Source organism: Galeopterus variegatus, unplaced genomic scaffold, assembly GCF_000696425.1.
Source record: "Galeopterus variegatus unplaced genomic scaffold, G_variegatus-3.0.2 Scaffold63, whole genome shotgun sequence".
Lineage (NCBI taxonomy): Eukaryota > Metazoa > Chordata > Mammalia > Dermoptera > Cynocephalidae > Galeopterus > Galeopterus variegatus.
The window spans coordinates 350,732-378,667 of NW_007726174.1; the positions used below are offsets into that span (position 1 = coordinate 350,732).

Genomic DNA, 27,936 nt, shown 5'->3' on the forward strand with positions numbered 1-27,936 from the left:
TGAGTAACAGTCTTATGACTCCTTTTATATTTGGGGATCATTCCTCTACAAAGCTTGCTTAAGACCAGTTTTTAAGTTGTGACCCTCACACCCTTAATATCTATAGACAGGTGCACATCTGGCCAAATTAGGACTATATTTAACAACAGTTTTCTTAAGGTGCAGCATTCGATTCCTGTACTGTCTAGCTCCTTAAAAAAAAGTTTTTATATTCTAACCTAACTACTAAATTTTAAAACTGAAGTAGCATTGATTCACATCCTCTAATAGTGCTGGTCTGTTTTAAAATCAACTAAACAATATTTTTGCTTTCATTTTAAATCCTGTGTTGATAACTTGGATACCAAACATTAAACTTCAGCAGAATATCTGTCTGTTTAACTCAACATACAATAAAAAATTTTCATGACCCTTAATTGCAACACTAACAGTTACTTTACTTGATTTAGTTAAAGAAATTTGTAATACTAAACAATAGAGAATCTTTTTCACATTTCCAAAGTAGTTCTAATATTAGTGTTGCATGTCCAGATAGCCTTAAATAAAACAACGTATTCATGAGACTTAGGAACACTAATGTAGCTACTATGGTTCTTTGGCAGGGGAAAGATGGAGAGCCTGGTCTTGATGTAAGTAATACGTACTGTAAACATCTTCCTATTGTAATAGATGTTGATGGTCTCCATCATCAATAACAGCAAGAATACTTCTTATTTTTTCTGTGCGTATAACTATGCACAAAGCATATATTGCTGTGCATGTAGACAGCAATATACAATACTCTACTGTTTGCATGAGATAAACATAAAAGCCAAAAACATAATTATCTGGTATAAAATTAATAGCTGACAGTAGATAGGGGCACTTCAAAATACTTTTGCAAATTAAGAATACTCAACATCAGCATGACCCACTTATGGAAAAATATGCATAAAATCAATATACCTCTCACATGCTACCCTTAGGGAATGGTATATTATGTTTTTTCTTACAGCATTTATGCAACATTTTTTTCCTTTTAGCATTAAGTCCCTATATATCTTATGCTAACATAAGAGTATAAAAGTAGAGAATATTAAAAGAAAATGCTTCTAGAAATGATGACTGTTCATCCTGTATTATGTGAATAATGACGATAGCAAAGTAATAACAGTTACTATTTATTGAGCACCTGTTATGTGCAGGCATCACTCTGGCATTTTGCATACATCCTCTCCTTTAATATTCACAACAGCTGCGTGATAGATATCATTAACCTCATTTTACAGTCAAGGGACTAAAGCACAGAGAGGTAAGTGATTTGCCCAAATCCACACAAATCAGTGTACTTTCCGGGATTCAAACTAATATCCTGGTATTCTTTCCACTACACGTTTTTTAGAAGAAAAAGCAAGAAACTTGTGGTGTATCAATAGAAAGCTATTATTCCTAAGTACTGCTTTACCTAAGATTTAAGATTATATGGCATGCCAGCTCTCATCAGATTTGAGTTCAGAAACATGAAATCCTAATTTTTTTCAATATGATTTTGCCAGTTACACCAATAGATCTTTTTGGTTTGCTTTTTATCCTACAGGGCTTCCCTGGCCCGCGGGGCGAGAAGGGTGATCTAGGAGAAAAGGGGGAAAAGGTGACATCTCCCTCCCAGCATGTACCTTGCTTGATTCTTTTCATGCTGATTGCTTTGCTGTTCAATGTGTGTGATTTTATCAGACACCTAACCTTTCTCCATCCTGTGCTCCAAAAACACACCGATGCCTGAACTAAGGAATCAGGTCCTCAAAGAAGAAGAAAGCTACACCACTAGAAATAAGGGCACTTTATAATCCCTAGCTATCCAAACTACAGTATTTCAACTACCTGACACCAATTTATTAAAAAATGTAATGTCCAGGGATTTAAAGAAAAAATTATTTAAGAAAGTAAAATTAAAAAGCAGAAATCTGCAGTGGTATTTTGGCAGAGTTCATCTGACTCTGTAAAGTCAACATCTCTTTTATCCTCACAAAATTCCCAGTAGAAAGACAGAAATGTATCTTGATATTTTCTATTTTAAAATGATGAACAAGCACTGAGACTGATAAACCACAGTAGGTCCATTATGCAGGGACTAGCACTTGCCACTTTCAGATTCAGAGCTGGCAGCCATAGACCTTTTAAATGAAGATATTGGTGTATTTTATGAGGTTGGTGTTGAGGTTCTGTCTCAGAACCCTCAGCTTCAGGGTATATAGGAGCTAATATCAGGCAATATGGTTTTATAAATGAAAGGAAAGTTTGGATTATGAACTTTAAATATCATTTTTTCCTTTCTTCTCCTTTGTTCTCTCTCTTTCCCTCTCTTTCCCTCTCTCTGTACTTTGCTTGAATCTTTGACCCAATAGTGAATCTAAAAATTTTTTTTTATATTGGATACAGCAAAGAAGCCAACAAAAACTCAATGCCTCAGTAGAATAGTGAAAATCTTAAAGTAGCTGGAATTGCACTTTCACAGTTCAAATTAAAACCAACTATATTTCTCAGATTAATCCATGTCCTGCTCTATTTAACTACATACTGTTTTAAAAACTCTATGAATTCCCTTGAACAATGAAGTGCATAGCTTTAGAAAAGCAAAGCCAAATGAGAGTTGTCAAGGAACGGATGTCAAGCCTGCTGTGTATGTTTTAGGTCTTAAACATCACTTAGCCTCCCATTAGTTAGAGAGCCTATGTGAGTGTTTATCCAAAAGCACCATCATCCTCCTCAATGTGATCACTTTTATTGAGCACTTACGTGCTTTCCCAAGAGCTTTACATATGATGTCTTTTAGTCTTCAAAACAACCCCCTCAGGTTGGTGCTATTTTTTCCCCATTTCACAAAGAAACAGGCATAAAAAAGTTCTTTAATTCTGAGTTATAAATTCTTACTATAAAATATACATGTTTTGAGATAAATTTTGTATACAAGCTTTCAGCCCAAGTTGAATGTGTTTTAAAGATTATATGTAATTGATGTTTACCTAATGGGTTGTATGAATCTAAAATATTATTCATTCAATAGTGTGTCAACATTATGAGGATACTCATAAGCTTTTAAACAAGGAAAAAATTACCAGTATTATATGGCTTATCAAAGTATAAAGCTACAAACTTGATCCTCAGAATAATGTTAATCACCCATGCAAAAATAATTCCATATTCAGAGTCCATGATTAGAAGCTTTATATTTAGGAAAATGATATTTTAAATGTGAACACTTTATGTATATCATTCTTTTACGTGAGAAATAAAAATTAGCAAGAACCCTCATGTGCTCATACCCACAATGACAGATGGTTTTGTGTTGCATGTGGAATCACTATGTATTACAAAACAAAGATTAATAACGTTGGTACATTATATTTTGTACAGTAGTGTCTCTTTTATAAAGTTTGAGTTTCACTAAAATTTTACTGAAAAATGATTCCTGTAGCCTGGCACAGTGACTGTCATATGGCAACGCTTTTCTGTTGAGTGGTTAATCCGAGTCGATTTACCAATCAAATAATGAATTGAATTCTAAATTAATAATAACCAACACACCTAGTCTCAGACACATGTATGTGAAGAGTCCACTGCCTTCTGGTAGGAAAGAACTCACCCAAATAAGTTTAAATCAATTTTATGTCATGGCACTGAAGTTATTTGCTAAGCAAGGATGTTGATTCATCTTGCATGAATGAGCAACTTACTTCCAAATCCTCTTTCCATCTTATTTCCTATCACACCTGCTCTCTTTCGGTGGCTTCTCAGGTCTTTGTCCTTGATCAAGATAACTAAACTACACGGAATTTCTCTATCCGAAGTATTCAAGAAGCCCAAGTGTTTTTGATTCTGAGCCTTCTGATGCAATCTTTTTGGCACACAGGAAAAAACCGAGGAGTTTTCACTCACGCTGTCAGAATGAATGTATTTATTTAAATGCATATCTCATATATTTCTGTTATGTATATGTCCTTTCATCTTTGAATATTCATGTTGTTTTGCTTCAGAGATTATTCAGTTTTATGGTAACTGCCATACTGATTGCAGAATGAATATACTAATTTAAATATGTATTGTTCGGTTTTTTTGTATTCTGCACGGCACTAACTCCCTGTCTATAAATATGCAGAGATATTTACATTAATGTGAAACAGCTGAGGTGCATTCCTTCTCCTCCTTTTGCCTCCTTTCCTTAATTCCTCCATTCCTATGATCCATGCAGATTTCCCACAACCTTTACCTTGATTTCTAAATACTAATTTCCATGGCTACATTCCCACTATGTAATTATCCTGCTTACCTCATTTTTACTGAGTCCAAAGTTGCTTTTCCTCTCTTGAACAGATTTTTCTTTCTTTCTTTCTTTTTTTTTTGTTACATTGTGAGTAAGCTGGAAACTCATTTACCATTGTGAATAACTGGCATGAGATCAATAAGAGAGTGAATTAAAGGTGATCCTTAGGTTTAGAAATAAGTCTGTTTCTCCAGTTGGCATTGCTGTGTAGTATTAGCACTTTTAACATTTGTTTACCAGACTTAATAAGGAACGTACTTGTTTTTAGTTTCCTTAAAAAAAAGTTAAAAGAAATAGAAGCATATTTTAATACACTGAATATTTTTTAGTGAGAGCTACAAAAAAAATGTCATAAAATTGGGTACATTTTAGAGAGAGAGAAGCTGTTAATATTTTTTCCTTTTCCTCTAGTTCAGTGTGGATTTCATCTATTACAGGATTAGAAAAATGCAAGTTAATCGGTATTGAAAATCAGGTGAAGTGTCCATTATTCTCCTGAACTTCACCTGCTATTGGCTGGCTTCAATGCAATTGGTATCTCTCCAGGTTTTGGGCACAAACACCTAATTCACGATGACTACAACATTGTTGTTCAAGGCAGCACTGATCTTCCTTTCTGATGTGTTCGCCTCTTAGGTCTCCTCTTTTGTCTTGTTGAGTATCTTAAATAAAATCTCACATACTGCTGCCTGGAATCTATTGTCACTCTGAAAATATAAGTTATTTTTTATATCATGCCTTACCTAAACCAGAAAACACTGGTAAATGCCCTTCCAGACTTTTCTTAGCTAAACTATCTTTTGAATCACCGTTATCCCCCCTCTCCCCAAATAAAACCTGTCTTTTATTTAAACCCTTGTATCCACAGGGGGAAAAGGGAAAGAAAGGCAAAAAGGGGCCTAAAGGGGAGAAAGGAGAACAGGGTGCCCCTGGATTAGATGCACCCTGCCCGTTGGTATGTCTGACTCATGCAACTGTCTCTGGATGTCACATGTGAGGGGATGAGATGGGAGAAGAGCAAGCTGGAGGTACCAGTAACAGCAGGGTTTCTGACTGAGGCCACTTAACAAAGACTTTAAGATGCCAGAAACATCTATCTCAGGTTATCCTGATATGAGTGTGTTCCACATCTTGTCTCTGGCCACTAGCTCTGCCTTGTTTCTTAACCCTCAAATATCACTGTGCAGCTACAATATAGGGTCTGAAGAGGAACCGGTACTAGTGCATACCCCTAAAAAAGAAGACCACCGATTCTAGACAAGCCCTTATAGGAACGTTCCCAGCTCCATTTTATTTTGTGCAGTTTCACTGCATGTTACTGTTCCCTTCAGAGTTGCTCTTTTCCCAGTCTTCTGTTGTAGTTATTTCTTTAGCAGAATTTGTGCTTAAGTGATTTCTTGTGTTAGTAACGTTATGAGTTAATCTTTACAAACAGGGATTCCGTGGCGTTAAGGGGGAAAAAGGGGAGCCAGGCCAGCCTGGCCTGGATGGGCTGGATGCCCCTTGCCAATTGGTACAGTATTTCTCTTTCCTACCACCCTGCATGCAGTCCCTTTGCTTATTACGTAATCATCTTCATCAGTGTAAAGTGGTGCTTTCTGGAGCAAGCTTTATGTGATAAACGCACTACATGCATGTGCATGAAGAGGCTCCTTCCGCCACTCTTTGCAGAGTGAAGAGCACAAGCGTGTGTTTCTGTCACTGAATGCAAATTAATCTCCTGAGATTGTTCTCACAACTGACATGACCACCATACCTGTGCTTTTTGGAATACTAATATATTCAATTAATATTTAAAGATTATATTAAAAGTATATAAAAATATTTGATGCAAAGACACTGCTAGGGTATAGCTTTTGATTTTATCCTTGAGCTTAACTTTTTTTTTTTGCTAAAAGAAATAAAGGTATTTTTGCCTCTTCTACTAAATTTTAGTCGGGTTATAAATAAGGCCAAACCTACAGAATTAAGCTTCTGTGGTCAAGAGTTAACCAATTCAAGCGAATGCTTTTAAGAGACCATATGGAAGAAAACCAAATTTCTCTGAGGTTCTAAAGATGGTAATAGTCTGCAGCCCAAACCCTCTTCTTTGCCACATAACCTTTTCGATTTAATGGTCTCTCCTTTTGAAACTCACTTTCCTGAAGTAGACAGAACTCCCTTGTTTCCATTGGCATGAACTCAAAATCCTCCTTATACTAAAATCTAAAATTCTACTGGTTGATCCTTCTCCTTGTACCAATCTGGCATTACCAATTTTTTTCCCAAACATTTTATAAAACTATTTCAAAATGTTTTTTTATATTTAAAAAGAAAGTATATTTATATATTTTTAGGTATAAAGAAAAAATTTTATGATCATGATGATGGTTATACTGGTCTGCATGTTCTTATATTATTCTTCAGTTATGAGCATGAATCTTTAAAGATAAATTTATATTTCTTAATCTTTTAAGAGATTGTATTTACAGAAAAAATTATTCGTTTAATAATTATAGTTAGAAAATCTCAGTATGAAGTGTCTAGTCTTTTGTTTGCTTGGTGTTCATGATAAGTCATATTTTATAATTGTTTTGTTGAGGAAAAATATAAGCATGCCTTCATAATATACCAACTCTTCCTGCCTTATTTGTATCATTTGTATCTGAAGAATGCTTACACTTTAAATTAAATTTTGCAATATTTAGGAACCCCTCATTTTATTCAGAATTCATTAGCTAACTTCTGAAGAATTTAAATAGAAAGACTGATAAGTGCTATGGATAATATTTTACTATAAAGGTATAGATAGGCTACCTATCTTTTAATTCAATTAATTGAGTATGTTCTATTATATTTACTTCCAATATAAAAAAATGCGAAAAATACTGGCATGTGAAGAGCCATAAACTTCAGATAGAAATGGTTTATCTTTGATTTTTCATTATCATGAATTCAGCTGTAGTCCTTAGTGGCCAGGAAGAGAAGTTATTTTGGTTTATTTCATAAAGATAATTGTGAGATGTGTTTTAGTGAAATTAAGAGGTATAGTACAGATTTATTTTCTAAAGGTATAACTGTGAACAGACGACTGTGCTTTGTAAATTGCTTTTGCAAAATTAGGTGTAGCTTTTTCTATACTTCATGTATTTTAAAAATGTATACTCACTGTGGAAAACATGAATTTTCTTCATTTTTAACTAACATTGGGTAATAAATTAGATGTTGCTAATTAGTAAAAGATGCCTATGACTAAAGCCACCTAGTGGGTAGAAATCCATTTTTTAAGCCTCTGGGCATGTGAATTATGAAGTTTGATCACTCTTCTGGAGCCTAAGGAATTCCTTTTCTTCTCTTTAAAACAGGGGCCAGATGGATTACCCATGCCTGGCTGTTGGCAAAAGGTAAGCTTCCCAGAATTATTTCTAAAAAGGAGCACTCTCCCGTTCTCTGGACTTGGCATAGTCTTTTCTATTTAGAACAGACCCTTTGAATTTGACATTCCTGAAAGTCATTTGGGTATTAAAAAGCAAAAGATTCCATCTTCAGAATATCTTTTTTTTTTTTTTTTTGTCCTTTTTGAGACCGGCCACACTGCGCTCAGCCAGTGAGCTCTGTGAGCGCCCTGGTCATCCCTATATAGGATCCGAACCCGCAGCGGTAGTGCTGCTGCGCTCCCAGCGCTGCACTCTCCCCAGTGCGCCACGGGCTCGGCCCAGAATATCTTTTGATCAGTATATTTACTGCTGATTTCTTCTTAAGCTGACGAGTAAACACAGTTCTTAGCAAACATTGCGGTTTGGAACCTTCCCTATCTAATCCTTTCTGTGGAACAGAAAGGGTCAGTGCATCTTGATAATGTTTTGCTTGTCTCTCAATAAACTCTTTGTCCTTGTATTGTTTAAAACTATTCTTAATTGTGATTTTTTCTATTTATACTCAATTACTTAGATAAACATGCTAATACGTGGTAGAACCCTGTCAATATTAGTCACAAAGCTGAGAAAGCAGAAAATATAAGCTTGATTTTTTTTTCAATGATATCTTGATTTATTTAGGAGAACCTGAATGAGTTTAAGTCAGCATCCTTTATGATATCAGTTATTCTAGCCTCTTCATATGGCTACTCATAGTCACTATGTATGTATTCAGTGGGAAAGGATTTTTATAGAGGACCTTGTGTGTATGAAGGCTGTGTGACAAGCCCTTTCATATAGGGAATATCATATCATTTAATCCACACAATAACCCTGTAAAGTATTATTACCCTTGATACAGATGAGGACACTGAAATTCAGAGAAGTTAAGGACCTTCCAAGAGCACAGAGCTAATTAAGTAACAGAATTAAGAGTTATAGACAGTGTTAAGCAATGGCAGAACTTTAAGCAGGGAAGAGATCTGGATGAGAGGTGCTGTTCAGAGAATGCCAAACCTTTAGGTATTAAGGGTGTGAACCCAGTTGTAAAGGACTGTGCACATGCTACTGAAGAATGAAGGAATTTCCCAGTGTCAAAAGGAGCTAAGGGGGAAGTACACAAGCTGTTTTGGTCATTTGGAAATTTTTTCTCCAACACCTTGTAGCTTAGTCAGTAATTCTGGACAGACAGGTTTCATTGGCAGAACTGCAACAAATCTACAGCAAATGCAGGCTTGCAGAAAGATAAGAAACTTGACTCTCTTAGTTGCCTCTCACCTCAGCAACTCCATTGGTGAGGAGATTCTGTGTAACTCACTCTCTTTCGTAACTAGTCTCACCTGCTTGGTCAGGGAAAGAAAAACCATCTCTCTCAGTACTTTCACTTATGTAGTAGCTGCCCATACTCCACTGTCAGCCTGCCACATAAGTAGCTCGATTACATCTGAGGTCAAGTGGGTCTCAGGAAGATGGACCTAGAATCACCTGAGAAGACTATCCCTTCATCATCATAACCCCCATTCACAGAATTTTAGTACCATCCTGAGCTGGAATTACCATTTGCTTTCTAACCTTTGTCCTGTAATCTAAAATATAATGATTTTTTAATACAATCATTAGCACATTTTACATTGAAGGAGATGAGGCTTACTTTATCCAGCCTTCTGACACCCCTCCGAACTTGGGCTCAAAGTCATTTCTGGCCACCTTTTAGTCACATCCTTTTTGTAAAGGCATAATAATAATGACATCAAGCCACAGACTCATCATCTTTTTGGGTCATGAAATGGCCTGGTAGTAATATGAGTAGCATTAGAAAATCAGAAATTTCGGGGCCGGCCTGGTGGCGCACTGCTACAGTGCGCCGCTTGGGAGCGTGGCAGCGCTCCCGCCGAGGGTTCGGATCCCACATACAGACCGGCCGCTCACTGGCTGAGCGAGGTGCAGGCGCAACGCGGAGGGTTGTGATCCCGTTGCCGGTCCCAGTCCGGTATGGGCACAACACTGAGGGTTGCGATCCGTTGCCGGTCACGAAAAAAGACAAAAAGGAAAAAAAAAAAAAGAAAATCAGAAATTTCGCTTTTTTAAATACTCATTTTTCCACATAATAGGTACTTTATTCCACATAAAGTTAAGGACCTCATGAATCTAGCATCTTCTTATTTAAAGAATAATAACTCAATGGTAAAAATTCATTATTACTTACTACACCCCCCAGCACACACAAATGCCTGATGCTCCCTCTCCCACCCTCCCCTGCAAAAAGAAAGAATGAGAAAAATCAAATATTCTCAAATTTCTTGTGGGTCAACTTGGCTATCCCAAATAGTCAAATTATTTTTTAAATGATATTTTAAAAATAAGGCCAGTAGATTGCTTTTAGTGAGTCCTATTTTATGTAAACGACGCTTTTGAGCACTGTTGCGTTTATTAAGCTCTGCAGCGCAACAGCAAATGTTTGACTTACAATTCAGATTGTGGCAGCAGTGTAAATCACTGTGATGAACAAGTCCTCTTGGTTTTGCTATTCTCAATAATAATTTTTTCTCATGCAAAACTATTTTCCTTTTCTTTCTAGATATAGTTCAGTTTTCTAAATCTAACAACACAAGAAGAATCGTTAAACTAGACCTGAATTATTGAGGCTGGCCGGTTAGCTTAGTTGGTTAGAACATGGTGCTGATAACACCAAGGTCCAGGGTTCAGCTGGCTGCCAAAATAAATAAATAATAAACCTTGAGTGAACTCCACCCTTGAAGATCATAAAGGACCCAACCTCCTTAGCACACCTAGTAGAGCTTTCACTTTTGTTGAAGAGAGAAAAACAAATGTTGCTAATTAGTAAACTGAAAGATGACCCTGTGGACTAGTCACTGTTGTGGTGGGTGGATGAAGAGACCTCTATCTCTCTCCTTCTCTGTATATTTTGCTTTTCTCATTGATTTTTCTTTGAGTAAATGTCAAAGAAGACTGTAAGATCTGCTCTATCAGCTCATACCTCAAAGACCACTGTTCCTCAGTCCTCTCAGACTTGACTTCAGTTCTAAGAAAACCTTGATAATTACAGCTGCTCAAAATGATGAACCAGGGATTTGTGATGCCTTAGGTCATGATGGAACCTGCAGTACAACGTAAAGCTCTCACAGCAGGCAGGTCTACCTCGCACAGCATTCATGGGAGGGCTAGCAAAAGGAAAGAGGAACCAAGACTTGAAGCAGCTTACAGCATTATGGTCAGGTGTTGGTGCAGTCAACAACACTCCTGAGGTCAGCATCCTCAGTCTATTCCACAGTGTGTTGCAGCGCTTGGAGGAGATTATGTAGGTTACACATACAAAGTGTAATTTTATAATGGTACATATGTGATAAAACCCTAATTTTCTGCTTTCCCAGAACAGTTACTGAGACAAACACCACAAGATTCTCAATGGCAAAAAGAAAAAAGTGGGTTGAACCTAGGATGAAAAATTGTTATGACATCCTGGAGTTTAGAAAAGTAACATAGGACACATATCAGATGATCAATTGGCTCATTGATAAAAAGACTCTGTTCAAGGTTCTACCAGTTTTCTTAAATGTTATTTTGGAATTTTTATCCAAGACTACTAATTCTATGTATTTGTCTTTTTTGTTGTCTGTTTTTCTGCAGTGATGAATCTAACCTTCCAAGCATGAAGCTGTGTATATAACGGTCCACTTTTTATATTTATAGTTGAAAACAGAATTGCAGATTTTACAAGTCTGAGATATGTTTACATAGAGCTGCTTCTTCCTGTTTGCAGTAGTACACATGTCCATCTTTTCTCCACATCTGAAATTGGACAATTTGTGAAACCAGTGAGAAGCCTGCAAAAATATAGATCAGTATCTCATGTGAAGATATGTATTTATATGGACATATCAGTGATAGAGAATGATTGTTCTTGCTATTTTCTTACTTTGGGCTTGTTAATTGCATGGACAAAAAGTGCCATGAAATAGTTTACATGAAATTGTGACCAAATATGAACTCAAAGCTATGAAAATGTACTATACTGACTGTTTATTGTCACATTCCCATTCACCTTCCCTATTAGCATTGATTCGTGCTACACTACCCACTGAAAGTGACTAAAAAAGCATGACTGTGTGCCAAACTTTCCTGTTGTTGTGCAACTTCAGATGCTAGCATGCTGCTTGATGAGTCCTTTGATTACATCTGAGTTTTATTCTTTTGTCATCTCAAGGGGGTTACACCGTGGCTTATTGCCAAAAAGAGATAAGGTGGTGGAGAACACACACACAATTGGTCTTGTCTTTTGATGGAGTTGCACTGCTGACTGCAGATCTACAGCTTCCAGTATTGTGGGCTCATGTGGCCACCTTGGTTGAAATATCAAGGGGTTGAGCCAGTTGCTGCCACCAGTTTTCCTTGGGCTGCCCTTGGTAGTGAAGACACAGGAAGAGGACCGGTTCAGCATCCTGTGCTGTCTCTTGTGTGACCAAGTAGGAAAGAGGTTTATAAATGCAAATGCCCAGAACAGCAGACTTTTTTTTTCAATAAGCTGACTTCCAGCAAGTGTTAATATGGGTGATTTTGTAAAATGACAGAGGCATACAGCACTTCTTTTGGAATAGGAGATTCTTGGAATAGCAGCCCCTGTTCCTGAGGAAAAAGGTTGTGTCCATTTCACCAAATCTCAGGTTGCTGAAGAAATAACATGTCCTGAGAAGGAGTCAGCCAAAATAACCTCTCCTGAACATGTAGAGGAGCTCACCAGCACAGTCTCTATTAAAGTTGATGTGAGAGTTTTCTTTCCTTCTAAGATCCAACCCATATCAAACATTTCCTACAAAGTTCTAGAAACAGAAGGATATTTTTCATCCTTTTAAATAATTTTTTTTCTTTTTTTAGTCCCAGGAATATTTGAAAACATTTGTTTCAGTTTTTGTCACATATGTTTTGGACAATTTTTTTAAAGAAAAGTCTTCAAATCATTAATGATTTAGTGCCAACAGTCAAATGACCTTTTACTAAATGACTTTTACTACTCTCTTGTTTGGGATAATTGAAGAGAATATACTCAGAGAAGAAACTCTACTTTCAGTTTAATCATTGAAAAGCATGGAATTTAAGATTTTTTTCAGTACCTTTGGACTTTTTTTTACTGATGAATGTAACATACATAGAGATTATCAGTTAATATAAAGTCACGATTTTCTCATATTTGATAGTATTAACTCATTTCTATTTCCTATGGTTCTAAGTTTTGTCCATATTTAGCTTTCTTTCTTTTTACATTTCTAAATGTTTGTCTTATCCCCTTATCCACAGACCAAATCTGAGATCTCAGAAAGTTATGAAATATAGTTGCCATAAAGAGTATTTTTTCATCTACTTGCTAAAAAGTTACCTAACCGTATTAGACTGAGCATTTCTTTGCACAGTAACCAGTTGGTAGCATGTTTTGAAATGGCTTATCCTAAGTGGCAGGATTATATTAGGAGAAACATTATCAATGAGGAGAAGTTCCCTTTCAGCTCATCAGAGAATTTAATTTCCCTCCTGTCTCTGCCATTTTGTGGAGAAATTTATAGTTTCATGCATAGGTTTTTACCACCAAAGGGAAAATTAGCTTCTCATTGGCTTATGGTGACAACAGTTAAGATATAATCATAAGAAAAGGATCCTAAAATCCTTATGATGTCTTTCATATTACAAAATGGTTTCTTTTTAAATTAAGTTTTCAAGGCTAGAGAGATCTATCTAATTGGTAACATTTCTAGTAACATTCCACACCCCTAAGCCAATTTTAGCATTTTTATAATAATGGAGGGCATTTTCTAACAATTTCTTGTATGGCATGCTTAGGATACAATATTGCTTAATGTCTGAAACAATTTGTCTTAAATGGTTTGGAAAAATGAACTGAAGCGGGTGGAACCACATTCTCTTCAGGAAAACAAACTGTAGTGTCTTGAGAAAAGTCCAGTGACTATATTTCCTCCTTTCTATCTTTCCTTCTACTCCTTTAGTAGAAAGAGGTATTGAGATGGATCACTATTTAAAACTTGCACATCTTCATAAGAGAATACCTCAACATCCAAAGATAAACACTTCATATATAAAAAAAATTTTTTTTGAACACAGCCCTTTGAAGAATACTGATCTGTCCTGGCTGTTTATGAGGTTTTTGTTCTATAACTGATTTGACAACATTGACTCACTCCATGATTAAAGGCAGTTGAAAACTTCCATTACTTTTTTTTTTTTGAAAAACAAAGGGATGATGGTACTCTTTTTTGTTCAGTGGAATTTTCAGGTCTTAACCACCGTGGATAATCTTAAACTTTTGGTTAATGAAATATTTTCGAGCATCCTTTTTTCCCATCAATATAGAGAATCCTGAAATAATTTCCAGATGAACTAATAAATTATGTTTGTTGACACATATGTTGGTAGATAACATATTTTTCTTAAAGATTTCTTTAATTTATTTTATTGAATAGAGGATTGAGAAAAGATACATGAAACACACATTGGAAATAAGTGAAGGTCAGGTTCTTTTTCCGATAAAACATCTTTAAAGGGTTCCAAATTGGTATGTGCTTTAGCTTGAAAATTATTTTCCATTCATATTGGTTGGTGCTAATGTATTTCTTTTCTTTTTTCCTTATGGACAATGCAGCTCTACTATGGATAATAATTTCATTTCTCTGATTTATAGCATTCCTAAACTGTTAGTGTGTGATTTTATTTCTAAAGGTCATGAATTTACTTAGAATTGTGGTTCAATGACCAGCCTTTCTTAATGTAAAACAAAACAGTGTACCTGTAGATGATGTGTGTTTACTCACATCCCCCCTTATTTCATGTTCATTTCATACATCATATGCCTGTATCAACTTTCATTCATTCATTTTTTTTTGGAGGCTGGCTGGTGCAGGGATCACACTCTGGACCTTGGTGTTACCAGCACCACACTCTAACCAGCTGAGCTAACCGGCCCAGCCCTCATTTATCTCATCTTTTGCATTCACAAGTCTTTTAGTTTATGTAATTTGATTAAACATGACAAAACCAGTGTGAGAGAAGTCAGCACATAGTATGTAGAATACCTGGTATGCAAATATACCTAAATTCTTCTTCTAGTTTTAAGTTTTTCGTTATCAAAAGCAGTATTGGACAATTTTTCTTTCTTATGTAATTTTTTAGAAGACATTAGAATATCTTTCATTTCTACCAGAAAAAAAGGTCTTGTTTTTGAAGCTACAGTCTGTGCATATGATGTTCTAATGGGACAGTAAGAACATGGAGTAGTGTGTACTGCATGTCCTTTGTGTACAATATGTGTATATAACTGCTAATTTGGAAAATGGTCAAATCAGCATGTCTGTACTTATGAAAAAATTCTTTGGTATCATATATTTTTATCACTTAGGAAATGTGCTTAATTCTCAAGTTTTTTTTTTAATGTTACTGTTGAAGAATAAAAAGTTTTATCCTTTTTTTCCCCCCACTATATATTGTCTTACCCAGAATTGGGCTATATTTGTGTGATGGTTTTTTAACATCTACTAAGTGATCATAAGGAACATATGCTGATATTTGAAATCTTGTTCTGATTTCTTGGTCAAATTATGTTAACATTTAACACTATCAAAAATAAAACTTTCTAATTTCTACAAAAAACAAAAAAATAGAAAACCTGCTCTCTGTAGGAAGTCAAATCCCTAGGTACCTTATCTCTTTTTTTTTTTTTTTTCCAAAAAATAATAGCTAAGAACAATCACATGTGATTCTGGCTGTTAAAGTCATACATGCCTAGAGGATTAACATGCTTGACTAATTATGATTCTGTTGAATTGTTTTAGAATATAAGGGCCTTCAGTTTCCACTTCCCCTTTTTCTGGAAATATCTTCATATTAGATAAATCGTTATATGCCATAGCAGAGACACTCCTCTAACTTAAATTTTTTGTGGATTTTTTTTCTTTTTGCTAATCCAGTACAAATAAACATTTTAACGGCTTTTTTTTTTTTTCATTCTTTGAAAAATATATTTAAATGCATAAAATTGCCTGTGCTGCTCATTGACAGAACTGTTCTTTTGGGAATAGGAAGATTTTTTCAACCTGACATGTTATGTTTGATTTGTCGACAACTTAAAGAGAGTACCAACATTTCTCAAAATGCAATTGATATTCTCACATATCTCAGAAATATTAAGGAATTGGGTTCACAAAAGAATGTCTTACATATTGTTGACATTTATGTGAAGATTCTTTATACTGTTGTAAATGTTTCATTCAACTTAATAACACTTTTAAAAGATGTATGTATCTGATTTTTCTTTAGAGTATATTATATTTTTATTTGTATTTTTTACATTTTAAAGTTCATCTCTATGTGCAGCTATTTTTATATTGGAAAAACTCACATAAATACAAAGAGGAAAATGCAAAAAAAAATTTTTTTTGACATTACACTGCATATTTTTTTTTGTTCGTGGGCCAGTTTCATGTAATTGATTATTCTAAGAATGTGTTGTGTCTTATCACTGTAAATATGGCACAAACCTGTTTTTCTCAGTAGTGTAAATAATAGAAAGATTGAATTCTCCCTGTTTGATTTCTTATTTCAATTTCATTATAATTTTTCCAGCTGACATTACTGAATCAAAAGACTCATGAGGTTTTTGGTTTGCATTTTGGAGATAATTGCATTGTGTTCAGCTTATAACTTGTTTTTATTTGATTTTTAAGCTTGTTTTCAGGGTTCCTAGTTTGTGAGAAGTTGATCTTCAGAATTATTTTTACACTATTTATGACTTATTTTCATAATGTAAAAAGTGTGTAATTATTATATTAATCCAATGATATTGAATTGTATTGTTATAAAACTTTATTGATGTTCGTGAAAACCTTGGCCTGTTTTCTTTGATTGAGACACAGTCCATAAGGAATTTATTTCTACTCTTCAACCATATTTTTGTCACCCCACCACTCAACTTAGTGCACATACTTAGCTGTGGTGATTGTCTAAAACTAGTACTTTCTGCTTTTTAAGTAATAATGCTTCCAAACTGAACTTCCCCTCTAAAATCGTTTTTTTTCCAGAATTCCCCATGTTGATAAATTATATTACCTTACACTCAGTTGCCTCTTACTGTCCCTCCTATCAAATTAGTCATCATTGTGTGATTAGAACATAGTACATAGTGATCACTTAATAAGTATCTAGTAAATGATCAATGACTAAATGCCTCCCGTAAGGCACCAATTATTTACAAGTCCCAAATTAAAAGAGCGCTCTCCAGTCCTCGCCTTTCTTGATCTTACCAACAGCATTAGATACTGTTGACTTCTGCCACCTCCTGAACACTCTTTAGCTCTCACGTCCTTACGCTCTTGTCATTTTCTTCTACTCTTCTCATTTTCCTCTGCCAGCTCTTCTTCCTCTACCTGATATTCAATGATGATCCTCAGGGCTCTGACCTTCATCCTCTCTTTGCTTTTGTTCTTCTCTGCCACACATTCTCTCTCTCCTGGAGAGCTCACTCATTCACACACACGAGGACCAAGTTTCTATCTCCATCAAGACGTCCTTTTCACTCCCAGCCCAACTGGTATAGGTGTGTCCACGTGGATGTCCCAGAGGTGCTTCTCAGTTTTCCCTTTACCCCTGGTTCTCTTCCAGACTTAGATATCATAGAGAATAGAACCACTGTCCCCATCTGCCATCCATGCAGACAAGATGAAACCTTAGAATCAGTGGGAACACTCCCCACCTCCCATCAGCCACCCATTCTCTCACGCACACAGCATCTAAATCATTACCACACCCCTCAATTCCATCTCCTAAATCTCTCTCCATCCCCATCACCGCTGCCTCAGTTTAGACTCTCCTCATTTCCCTCTTAGACTTTTAGAAGCCTGTAACTAATAACCATCTCCCCTGCATCTCATAGCCTATGTCACTCTGACGATGATGACACAAAGCAAATATAACCATTGATTTATGAATTTATCCTCCCATTTCATTTCAGATAGGATTTGAGGAAAACTGAAAGAATACTTCTAAAGAGAATAAAATGTGTAGTCCTGAGTTGGGGTGAGGCCTGCGCAGCCAGCAGGACAGGGCTTAGGGAGCAAGCGGCTGCATCCATCACAACACCCAGGCTTAGGGGACAAGAGCCGAAGGCAGCAGGCCTTGAAAACAGACAAGGGTTCTCAGCCCAGCCATACCCCCTTGAAGAGATCATGGTCTTCCTATTCCCCAGAATCATGTTGGGGCAGACACTATTGAACCTGTGAATTAGATGCCAGGAGTAAGGGAAAGGGAAGGGAACTAACCAGATCCTCCCTGTGACATTCCAGCCCAGGGGGTAGGTGTGAGCTGTGGGCATTGAGGCTGCCAAGAACCTCCTTCCTGGGATGCCCCCAGCTTCAGTCACCCAACTTTAATATTCTACCAGGAAACCCTCCCCTACCTCACCTTACTATTTATTGCTGTAATTTATTGAACTCAATAATGCATAACAGACCTCACTCGGGGCAGGGAGGATCCCCAGGGCTCCCACCCCTCCACTTAGCAGGGCCCCATGGGGCCAGGTGCTAAGGGGAGCCTCTCTGTACCCCAACCATCACTTGCTTCCCTCCTGCACCCCAGGATGAGTACTGGCCCATTTGCAAATACTTTGGGGGGTGGGGGGAGATGGGGTTATAGCTATTTTGTTTAATTGGAATGGGAAGAGGGATCATGTCCTACTTTATGCCCTTCCCAGAAAGGGAGAGGGACTGTGGGATCACCTTCCTATACTGGCCACCACCACGGTCACTCATCACATTGAGTTCCCTCCAGAGTTTGGATAAATTCAGATCAGAGCTGCAGGTACACAGCCATCCAGTGTCATAGAAAAGTGATTTCATCAATGACTGATCTCTCCAGGAGCATGCAATCTTAATGCACAGCGATGAGAAAATGTTATTTTATGATCTTTTCGTTAAAAACTTGATTGAAAACTAAAAAATATATATATAAACATAGTTCAAGACCACAAAGAAAGTTATAATGAAAAGATACGACATGAAATTGTTCTGGATCCCTGTACTGGCCAGCTGCTGAAAAAAAAAAATGTACAGTATCATTAAATCAAACAATCAAATGTCTCTGAGCTTCTTGGTGTTCATAGAAAAAAGGGAAGTAAATTAGTAACACATTTACATACATCATAAGGTGAAAACACACCAGTTCCTCAAAATAATCAAAGCTAATTGAAAGATTTTTTTTTCATGCAAAATTTCTTATAAAGAGCATTGCCTTTGAGGGCACCCCTGCCATAAATGCACCAGTATGTAAGTCAAGTACATGTACCCAAACCAACTTCGCTAAAAACAGCTCTGCAGAGAAATTTCATCATGCTATTCCCTTGCTTAAAATCCTCCAGTGGTCTCCCATCATCATGCAGATACCTTGGTATTGAGTACAAAGCCAGTTGTGATCCAACCATGCTTAGCTTTACAGCATCATGTCTTGCTAGTCAGCACCCCTCACCCAATGGTTTTCACATATTAAATGGTTGAGGATCCCTTTGGCTGCACCCTTGCCCTAAAATAGTCTTTATTCCCAATGCCTATCATCTATCTGACAAACACTTGCCCTTCTTCCCAAAATTCAAATATGTGTCAACTTACTAAGCACCCCTTCCTGCCAAGTTGAGATATTCCTTCTCTGTTCCAATAATTTCTTATCAGGTTGTTGATAATTATGCGTTCATCTGTGTCTTCTACTAGATGGTAAACCAAGCATGAAGCCAACTCATAGTAAGTTCTCCATTCTTTTTTTTTTTATTTGGTGGCTGGCCAGTACAGGGATCCAGACCTTTGACCTTGGTGTTATAACACCATGCTCTAACCAACTGAGTTAACCAGCCAGTCTTCCATTAATATTTTTAAATGAATAACAAAAGCTGCAACAAAATTCACTGGGACTTGTAAATTTTATTAATGTGCATAATGGGTAAAACAATCCACACAGCTGGTTTGTAGCATGCTAGGTATTTCCCAAACTAAAGGAAGATGTGTTAAATGACCTTTTTCAAGTCTAAATTAAGAATGTTTTGTAAGAGGTAGGATGCAATGTCACCTATTTGGTGGTAGATGTGATAACACCTAATAAGTGGCCAAAGAGTATTAAAGGTTTAAAGAAAGTGAAGACAGTCTGAATTACCCCTACAGAGAACAGGAGTAAAGAGTGGGAAGCACATGATGATTACTGGGTGCTGCAGACCAGACCAGTGAATCTGAGGACCATGATTTTGTGGTGAGGCTAATCTGCAGTTTTGTGCATTATGCATAGTATTGTCATCCATCTGAACATTGAAAGTTTACCTTCTAAATCTCTCAGTTTGTGTTTGTTGGCTTTTCATTGTCCCTCCGTGTGAGGAAGCTAGATGTAGTCTGGGAGTTCTCAAATTTCAGCATTCATCAGAATCATCTGGAGTGCTTGTGAAAACACAAATTGCTGAGCCCTACGCCCCAAATTTCCGACTCAATAGATCTGGAATGGGACTTGAGCATTCATGTTTCTAACAAGCTCCTAGGTGGTGATAATGCAATTGGTCCAAGTTGCACACTTGGAGAACCACTGCTAGTCTAGTCTACATTATTGGAATGCAAAAGGCATTAATGCAAGGGTGGTGACCTTCTTTTACTGTGAACCTCTTCTAGGGACTTTCTCTCCTTATCAGTGTCTTAACTAAAACTCCGAGGTCACTCTTCTGCATATCCCTCAGTGGAGGCTGTTAATTCTCCCACAACCTTCCCACCTTAAACAAAGTCGGGCTTCCATATCGCTCTTCATTGCCAGTTCCAATTAATCCTCCATCCATAGATGCAAAGCCCTCCTTTGAGGCTTGTGTTAGGACCCTCATCCCTTCTTCATTGCAGCCATCCACTGACTTCTCAGTCTTTCCCTTCATTCACTGAAGACTCTGGTATCTGATTCACAGTCTTATTCTTCACCCTAAATACTGCCATCATTACAGGTGATTTAAATGTCGACATGGGCAACACAACCAATACCTTAGTCCATCATCTCCTCAGACCTCATTTCTAATCACCTTTTGCACCCTCCGATTCTGCCACTCATTCCCGTAACATGCTGATTTTGTCAGTCCCTGGAACTGCTCCAACTCTGGAACAATGCATCGAAACATCCCGCTCTGAGCACACTCTCTGATCCTGTCAGGCTTTCCCACCCAAAAACTCCCATTATACCTGTCCTTGTACCTTACAGTGACCTCCATTCCCTTTATCTCTCAGCCCTCCCTACCAGGCCCCATATAACTTCACTTTGCCTCCTCGCCAACTTAGATTACACACATCAAATTTTCATCTACACTAATGACAACAACTCTTTATCCCATTGTTGTTCCATTTGCCTACTTGGCAAAAACCAAACCCTATAATGACCCATTTGTCCACCTTCTCTGCATCTTTACTTGGTCTAGCCTACTCAGTGCCATGGAAGAATATCACTCAGATAGGTCACCCCATAAATTAAAAGTCTTTAAATTCACCTGTGCAGTCAATAACCAACAACCAGGGCCGGCCCGGTGGCGCACTGCTACAGTGCGCCGCTTGGGAGCGCAGCCGTGCTCCCACCGAGGTTTCGGATCCCACATACAGACCGGCCGCTCACTGGCTGAGCGAGGTGCGGGCGCAACACCGAGGGTTGCGATCCCGTTGCCGGTCCCAGTCCAGTGCAGGTGCAACACTGAGGGTTGCGATCCGTTGCCGGTCACGAAAAAAGACAAAAAGGAAAAAAAAAAAAAAAAACAACCAACAACCAACAATCTTTCTGTGTTTCCCTGTTCATGGTGGTAATTTAAACTTTTTCACTTTCCTTTCATTTCCATCCTTCTCACTCTCAGTAGATGATCTTTCATTTACAGAAGAAGAAAAGAAATCCACAGAAGAGCCGCTCTCAATCCCCTCCTTCAGACTGAAAATGTGCCCATACCTACACCCTTGATTTCTTTCTTCCCCTCTATTATCATAGAAAATGATGTCATTCTTGCAGCACAAGGCTAACCTCTCTGTCCCAAATCCACCCCAGGCTCCTCAGGGATCTTGTTCCGTATGTCAACTACTCCTCCTCAGACTCTGTCCTAAACACATTTAAATATATTCAGATATCTTCCATTTTTACAAAAGCCATTCATCCATCCCATTTACCCCTTTAGCTGCTGCCTTTTCCCTTTCCTGCCTCCACTTAAAGACTAACTTCTAGGAAGTTTATTATGAATTCATCATATCCACCTCCTCACCTCCCATTCACTCCTGATCCACTGTTGACATCTGTCGCCACCACTCCACCAGACTACTCTCTCCCATAGTGCACTCCTAAAGTCACATGAGTTAAGTTACCATCAATATGCCCATCTCTCTCCAAACTCCAGTTTTGATTCCAACTGCACACTTTTGGATGTGCAGAAGGTACCCCAAACTCAGCGTGTGCAGAACTGAACTTGCCCTGTGCCCCTCTGTTCCCCACGTTCCCCCTCCTGTTCCCCATATCTCAAGGAATGGTTTCACTACTCAACTGATGAAACCGAAATCTACCCATCATATCCAACTCACCCCTCCTCTTCATCATCTCCAGTCACTCTTTGTGACCAGCAGATTCTACTGTCTCAATATGTACTAGAACTGCCATCTTGACAGCATTTCCATGGCCTCAATCTAAAGCCAGGTAACTCGTATCTCTTGTCTGGATTACTGTAATAGCACGTCTCAAATAGCTAGTTCTGCCCTCCACGGTAGCCAGAATGATCTTTCCCTATTAAAATTCTTTAAATTGAAGCTCTTCATTTCTCTTGGGATAAATCATGAATCCCTTATGGTCTACAAGGCCCTTCTACACAGGCGAGCTTCTCTAGCTTCACCTCCCATAATTCTCCCCTTTGTACTTTAGACAACTTGCACTGATTTTTCGGTTCTTCAACCAGGCTCTTCTCTACCATTTCCAGGCAAGTTTTTCATCGCTTATATATCTAAAAACTCACTATTCCTCCCTAAGTCCTACCTATTCTTAAAGACTTAGCTTAGTCACTGCTGCCTCTGGGGAAGCTTCACTAGTGCTCCAGTCTTGGTTAGGCAGCTCTTCTCTGTGCTCCCTTTGCATCTTGTACTTCATTTATCACAGCACTTCTTACACGGTGTTTCTTCATAAAGATATATTCTTAATATCCAGTACATAGTTGGTACTCAATAAATATTTGTTAATGAAATAAATGAATGAAAGCAATTACCCAAGGAGATACAGAACAAGCCATCCAGGGGTAATATGAGCAACTGGGTGTGCAAATATGCAGTGCAACGGTGAGCATATAATTCATGTTAAAATTTGCATGACTCTTCCACTGACTCAGAACTGATAACAAAGAATCCTTCAATACAAGGGACATAATTCTATACACATTTTCCCTTCTATTCTCTTACAAACTGTAGTATCAACATCCAATAGTGATAGCCAAAAAAGACGGGGCTGTTCACTTCTTCTAGACCAAGCTGTGCTCTTCAGAAAATAAGTGTCCTATAAAGTAGGAATGAGAATTCCACAAGGAAGATTCATTCAAGATAAGAACATGAATTGGAACATCTATAAAAGGAACTCAAACAACTTTACAGCAAAAAAACCCAAATAACCCAATTAAAAAATGGGCAAAGGAGCTGAATAGGTATTTCTCAAAGGAAGATATACAAATGGCCAACAGACACATGAAAAAATGCTCAAGGGCCAAGCCCGACTTTACAGCAAAAAAACCCAAATAACCCAATTAAAAAATGGGCAAAGGAGCTGAATAGGTATTTCTCAAAGGAAGATATACAAATGGCCAACAGACACATGAAAAAATGCTCAAGGGCCAAGCCCGTGGTGCACTCGGGAGAGTGCAGCGCTGGGAGAGCAGCAGCGCTCCCACCGCGGGTTTGGATCCTATATAGGGATGACCGGTGCGCTCACTGCACTCAGTGGCTGAGTGCGGTGTGGCCGGTCTCAAAAAGGACAAAAAAAAAAAAAAATGCTCAACATTACTCAGCATTCGGGAAATCCAAATCAAAGCCACTTTGAGATAACATCTCACTCCAGTTAGGATGGCTAATATCCAAAAGACAGAATGATAAATGCTGGCGTGGTTGCAGAGAAAAAGAAACTCTCATATACTGTTGGTGGGACTGCAAAATGGTGCAGCATTTATGGAAAACGGTATGGAGGTTCCTCAAACAATTACAGATAGATCTACCATATGACCCAACTATTCCACTGCTGGGAATATACCCAGAGGAATGGAAATCATCATGCTGAAAGGATACCTGTACTCCCATGTTTATTCCAAGAGTAGGAACCAGCCCAAATGTCCATCATCAGATGAGTGGATAGGAAACTGTGGTATATCTACACAATGGAATACTACTGTGCGATAAAAAAGAATGAAATCCTACCATTCACAGCAACATGGATGGACTTAGAGAAAATTATATTAAGTGAAACAAGTCAGGCAGAGAAAGAAAAATACCACATGTTCTCACTTATTTGTGGGAGCTGAAAATAAATAAATATACAAATAAAGGGTAGTGGGGGGAAGAAGATGCAACAATCACAACAATTCCTTGAACTTGTTAAGACAAGTGAACAGATATGATGTAGTGGGCGGGGGAGAGGAGAGGGCGGGTAAAGAGGAATGGGTAAAGGGACACGAAAATAAACTACAATGTATATTGAAAAGTTAAAAGTTTTTTTAAAAAGGGATAAAGGATACAGCTTTCATAGAACACAGTTTGGAAAATGCTTCCCTACAGTATTATCTGCTCTAGCTCAGTCCAAACCTGCTATAGCCAAGGTACGCATGTGGTCAGCATAACTTGTTGCTCAGCTGGCATTCCTGTCACAGGAGTTGTTCCAAGGAGAGACTCTGTTCAAAACTGTCTTTGTTGGAAACTGTTCACTCTTTGGCATCCTTCCCATGCCTCCTTTTCCTCTCCACTGTCACCCTCTATCTCCTCTTATACCTCCACCCCGCAATGCACTGGGACTCACTTCACAGATTGAGTTGAAGCTGGACTTTGGTGTCTACCCAAATTCATCATTCATGGGCAATGACAAGATCTAAGAGTAATAAAGTCCCATTTAGGAAATGGATTTCAGCAGAGTACATAATAAGCAATCAACTCATTGCAAACTTTTCTTTTTATATTATGAGTTGTACTTACAACTTAAAGGGAAAGTTGGAATATGGGAACAAGAAAGGAAAGTGAGCCACATTTATATCAAGCAAATATGTCAAGTCACTAGCTGAGAAGACAGGAATACTGAAAGGGTCAGACTGTGGAAGAAATAGTTGTTGACTCCATTTGTGGCTGAAATTTTTTTGTAGATGGACAAGGTGTCAAACACCTCAGCCATTTTGATGTTGAATAACTGTGGAGTTTCCTATAGTACTCTGTCTACCTTTGGAAACAAAAACAAACATAAAAGCAAGTGATAAAATAGAAAAATGGGGTAGGCTGGCTGGTTGGCTCAGTCGGTGAGAGCACAGTGTTGATAACACCAAGATCCCCTTACCAGCCAACTGCCAAAAAAAAAAAAAAGAAAGAAAGAAAAAAGGAAAATTGGGTAAAAATGTTTGACAAGATAACTTATCCTTAGATAGTTTTAGCCACATATTCAGCAGTATTTGCTATTTTAAATTTTTTTTTTTTTTTTTTTTTTTGTCCTTTTTGTGAGCAGTAAGGGGATTGCAACCCTTGGCTTGGTGTCGTCCGCACCGCGCTCAGCCAGTGAGTGCACCGGTCATCCCCATATAGGATCCGAACCCGCGGCAGGAGCGCCCCTGCACTCCCAGCGCCACACTCTCCCAAGTACACCACGGGGTCGGCCCTGCTATTTTAAGTTTACTGCCCATAACTTAACTATTCATAACTTACTGTGATAATTAGCTCTCACTTCTTTAATTAATCTCACAATTTTGGTATTCGCTGAGAATTCCACAGCGGTAAAGATATCTTTTCTACTTTTAGGGCTAACGGATTCATTAATTTTGAAAGAGTTCTCTTTTCTGACTCATTACTTTTCTCAAAACTACAAGAAGGAGAGAAAAAGCCTAATTATTATATTTGATGTAAAAAAGAGAGGAAATATATAACATAAGAAAGGAGAAATTAAGATATAATATTTGATAAAATTCAATAGGTATTCCTGATTTTTTAAAAAGTGTAATGGGATAAAGAAAAAATGGAATGGAGTTTCCTTAATCTGATATAGAGATAGATATATTAAAAACCTATAGCAAACATATTTCTTAATAGCAAAACGTTAGAAACATTTTTAAAATCAAGAAGAAAGGCTGGTGCCCACCCAAGGACCCGGGGTATGGAGCCAAGGACCGGACCCCCATTCCGCAACCAGGCACCATATGCCAGTGCCTCAGGGCCTTCCCTGGGACCTGGGGCATGGATAAGGGAACTGGACCCCCTCCCACAAACAGGCACACCACACCAGTGCCTCAGGAACCACCCTGGGACCTGAGGCATGGAGAAGGGGACCAGATCCCCCTCCTACCAGCAGGCACACCACACCAGGGCTTCAGGTCTGCCCATGGACCTGAGGCATGGAGAAGGGGACTGGACTCCCCTCCCACAACCAGGCACCCCATGCCAGCACCTTGGGGCCCACCCGGGGATCTGGGGCATGGAGAAGGGGACTGGATCCCCCTCTCACAACCTGACACACTGTGCCAGTGCCTCGGGACCCATTTGGTGACCCGGGGCATGGAATTGGGGATCAGACACTCTTCACAACCAGGCACACTGCTAGCACCATGGAGCAGGCCAAAAACAACTCCTCCATGTGGGTGGCCCAGCATAGCTACCATGATAACCATGGCAGCCACAAAGGTGACTAGATGCCACAACCACCAGGCAGGTGGTCTCCCAGCCACTGGAGTGAGTTGACACAAGGAGAGTCACCAGCAGAAATAAAGAAAGGAGGAGGATGTCTGTCTCCACAGAGCCCATTTCACAGTGACGGAAGAGACATCTGCTCTATGATAGTATTGGGGGACCCGATCATGCCTCTCAGCATTGGACAGATCATTTGGGCAGCAATAGCAGAGTAACTGTTATTCTTTCAGAGGGAGAGAAGAAATCTAGGGTGATTAGAGGGGGGAGGGGGGAGAGAAAGGGGGACAAGGAGGGGTTGGACAGGGGCATAAAGAATAATTACAATTTGTAACAATATATATGCTAGTAACTGATTTGATCAACACATCTCAATGTTGAAACCCAAAAATATATATAATCAACTTTGAGTCAATAAAAATTAAAATTAAAAAAAAAAAGAAGAAATGGACATTCAATATCACTGCTATTAAACAGTGTATTGAAGGTCTCAGCCAATGCAATTAGAAAAGAAAAATGCGGTAAAAAGGTCAAAAAGAAAAAAAACTACCTATATGCCTTGGATTGAATTTCCTTCTAAAATTTAGTCCCCATCCATTGTGACAGTGTAAAGAGGGTGGGAAATACTATTGTGGTAATTGAAAGGTGGGCCCTTGAAGAGGTGATTGGATTGTAGCACCATGCCATAGTAAGTGAATTAAAAATGGGATCAGAGGAGTGGTTCTGAGGGCTTTAAAAGGAGAGGAGAGTCTGTCTTCCTCTCTGCTCCACCATTTTTGTCATGTGACACCCTGCCATCACTGAAGTCATCACCAAAGAAGCCTTCACCAGATGTGTTCCCTGGACTTTGGACTTCAAGCCTCTGAAACTGTAAACAATAAATTTCATTTTCTTACAAAGTACCTAGTTCTGGGTATTTTGTTATAAGCAACAAAAACAGACTAATACACTGTATTAGTTTTCTATGACTGCTATAACAAATTACCAAAATTTAGTACCTTAAAACTACACAAAGTATTATCTTACAGTTCCATAGTTCAGAAGTCCAAAATGGATCTCACTGTACTAAAATCAAGGGGTTGGCAGGGCTGTATTCCTCCCTGGAGGCTCTAGGAGAGAATCGGTAACCTTGCCTTTTCCGGCTTCTTGTGGCTGCCTGCCTTCCTGGCTCATGACCCCCTTCCTCCATCTTCAAAGACAGCAATATTAGGACAAGTCCTTCTGATGCTGCCCTCTCTCTGGTTCTACCTCTTCTGCCTCCCTCTTCCACTTTTTATAACCCTTGTGATTACATTGGGCA

At 38.3% G+C, this 27,936-nt stretch overlaps 1 protein-coding gene across 1 annotated transcript in view; it reads left to right on the plus strand.

Annotated features, from left to right (window-relative positions):
- Nucleotides 1-16,008, plus strand: part of COL25A1 (collagen, type XXV, alpha 1) — a 214,896-nt gene extending 198,888 nt beyond the window's left edge. Inside the window, exons 32-36 of the mRNA XM_008576720.1 lie at nucleotides 603-629; nucleotides 1,577-1,630; nucleotides 5,736-5,813; nucleotides 7,645-7,683; nucleotides 11,344-16,008. Coding sequence (XP_008574942.1) covers nucleotides 603-629; nucleotides 1,577-1,630; nucleotides 5,736-5,813; nucleotides 7,645-7,683; nucleotides 11,344-11,346 — 201 coding nt within the window. The 3' untranslated portion in view covers nucleotides 11,347-16,008. The remainder of the gene's footprint in view (nucleotides 1-602; nucleotides 630-1,576; nucleotides 1,631-5,735; nucleotides 5,814-7,644; nucleotides 7,684-11,343) is intronic.
- Nucleotides 16,009-27,936: the final 11,928 nt, after the last annotated feature.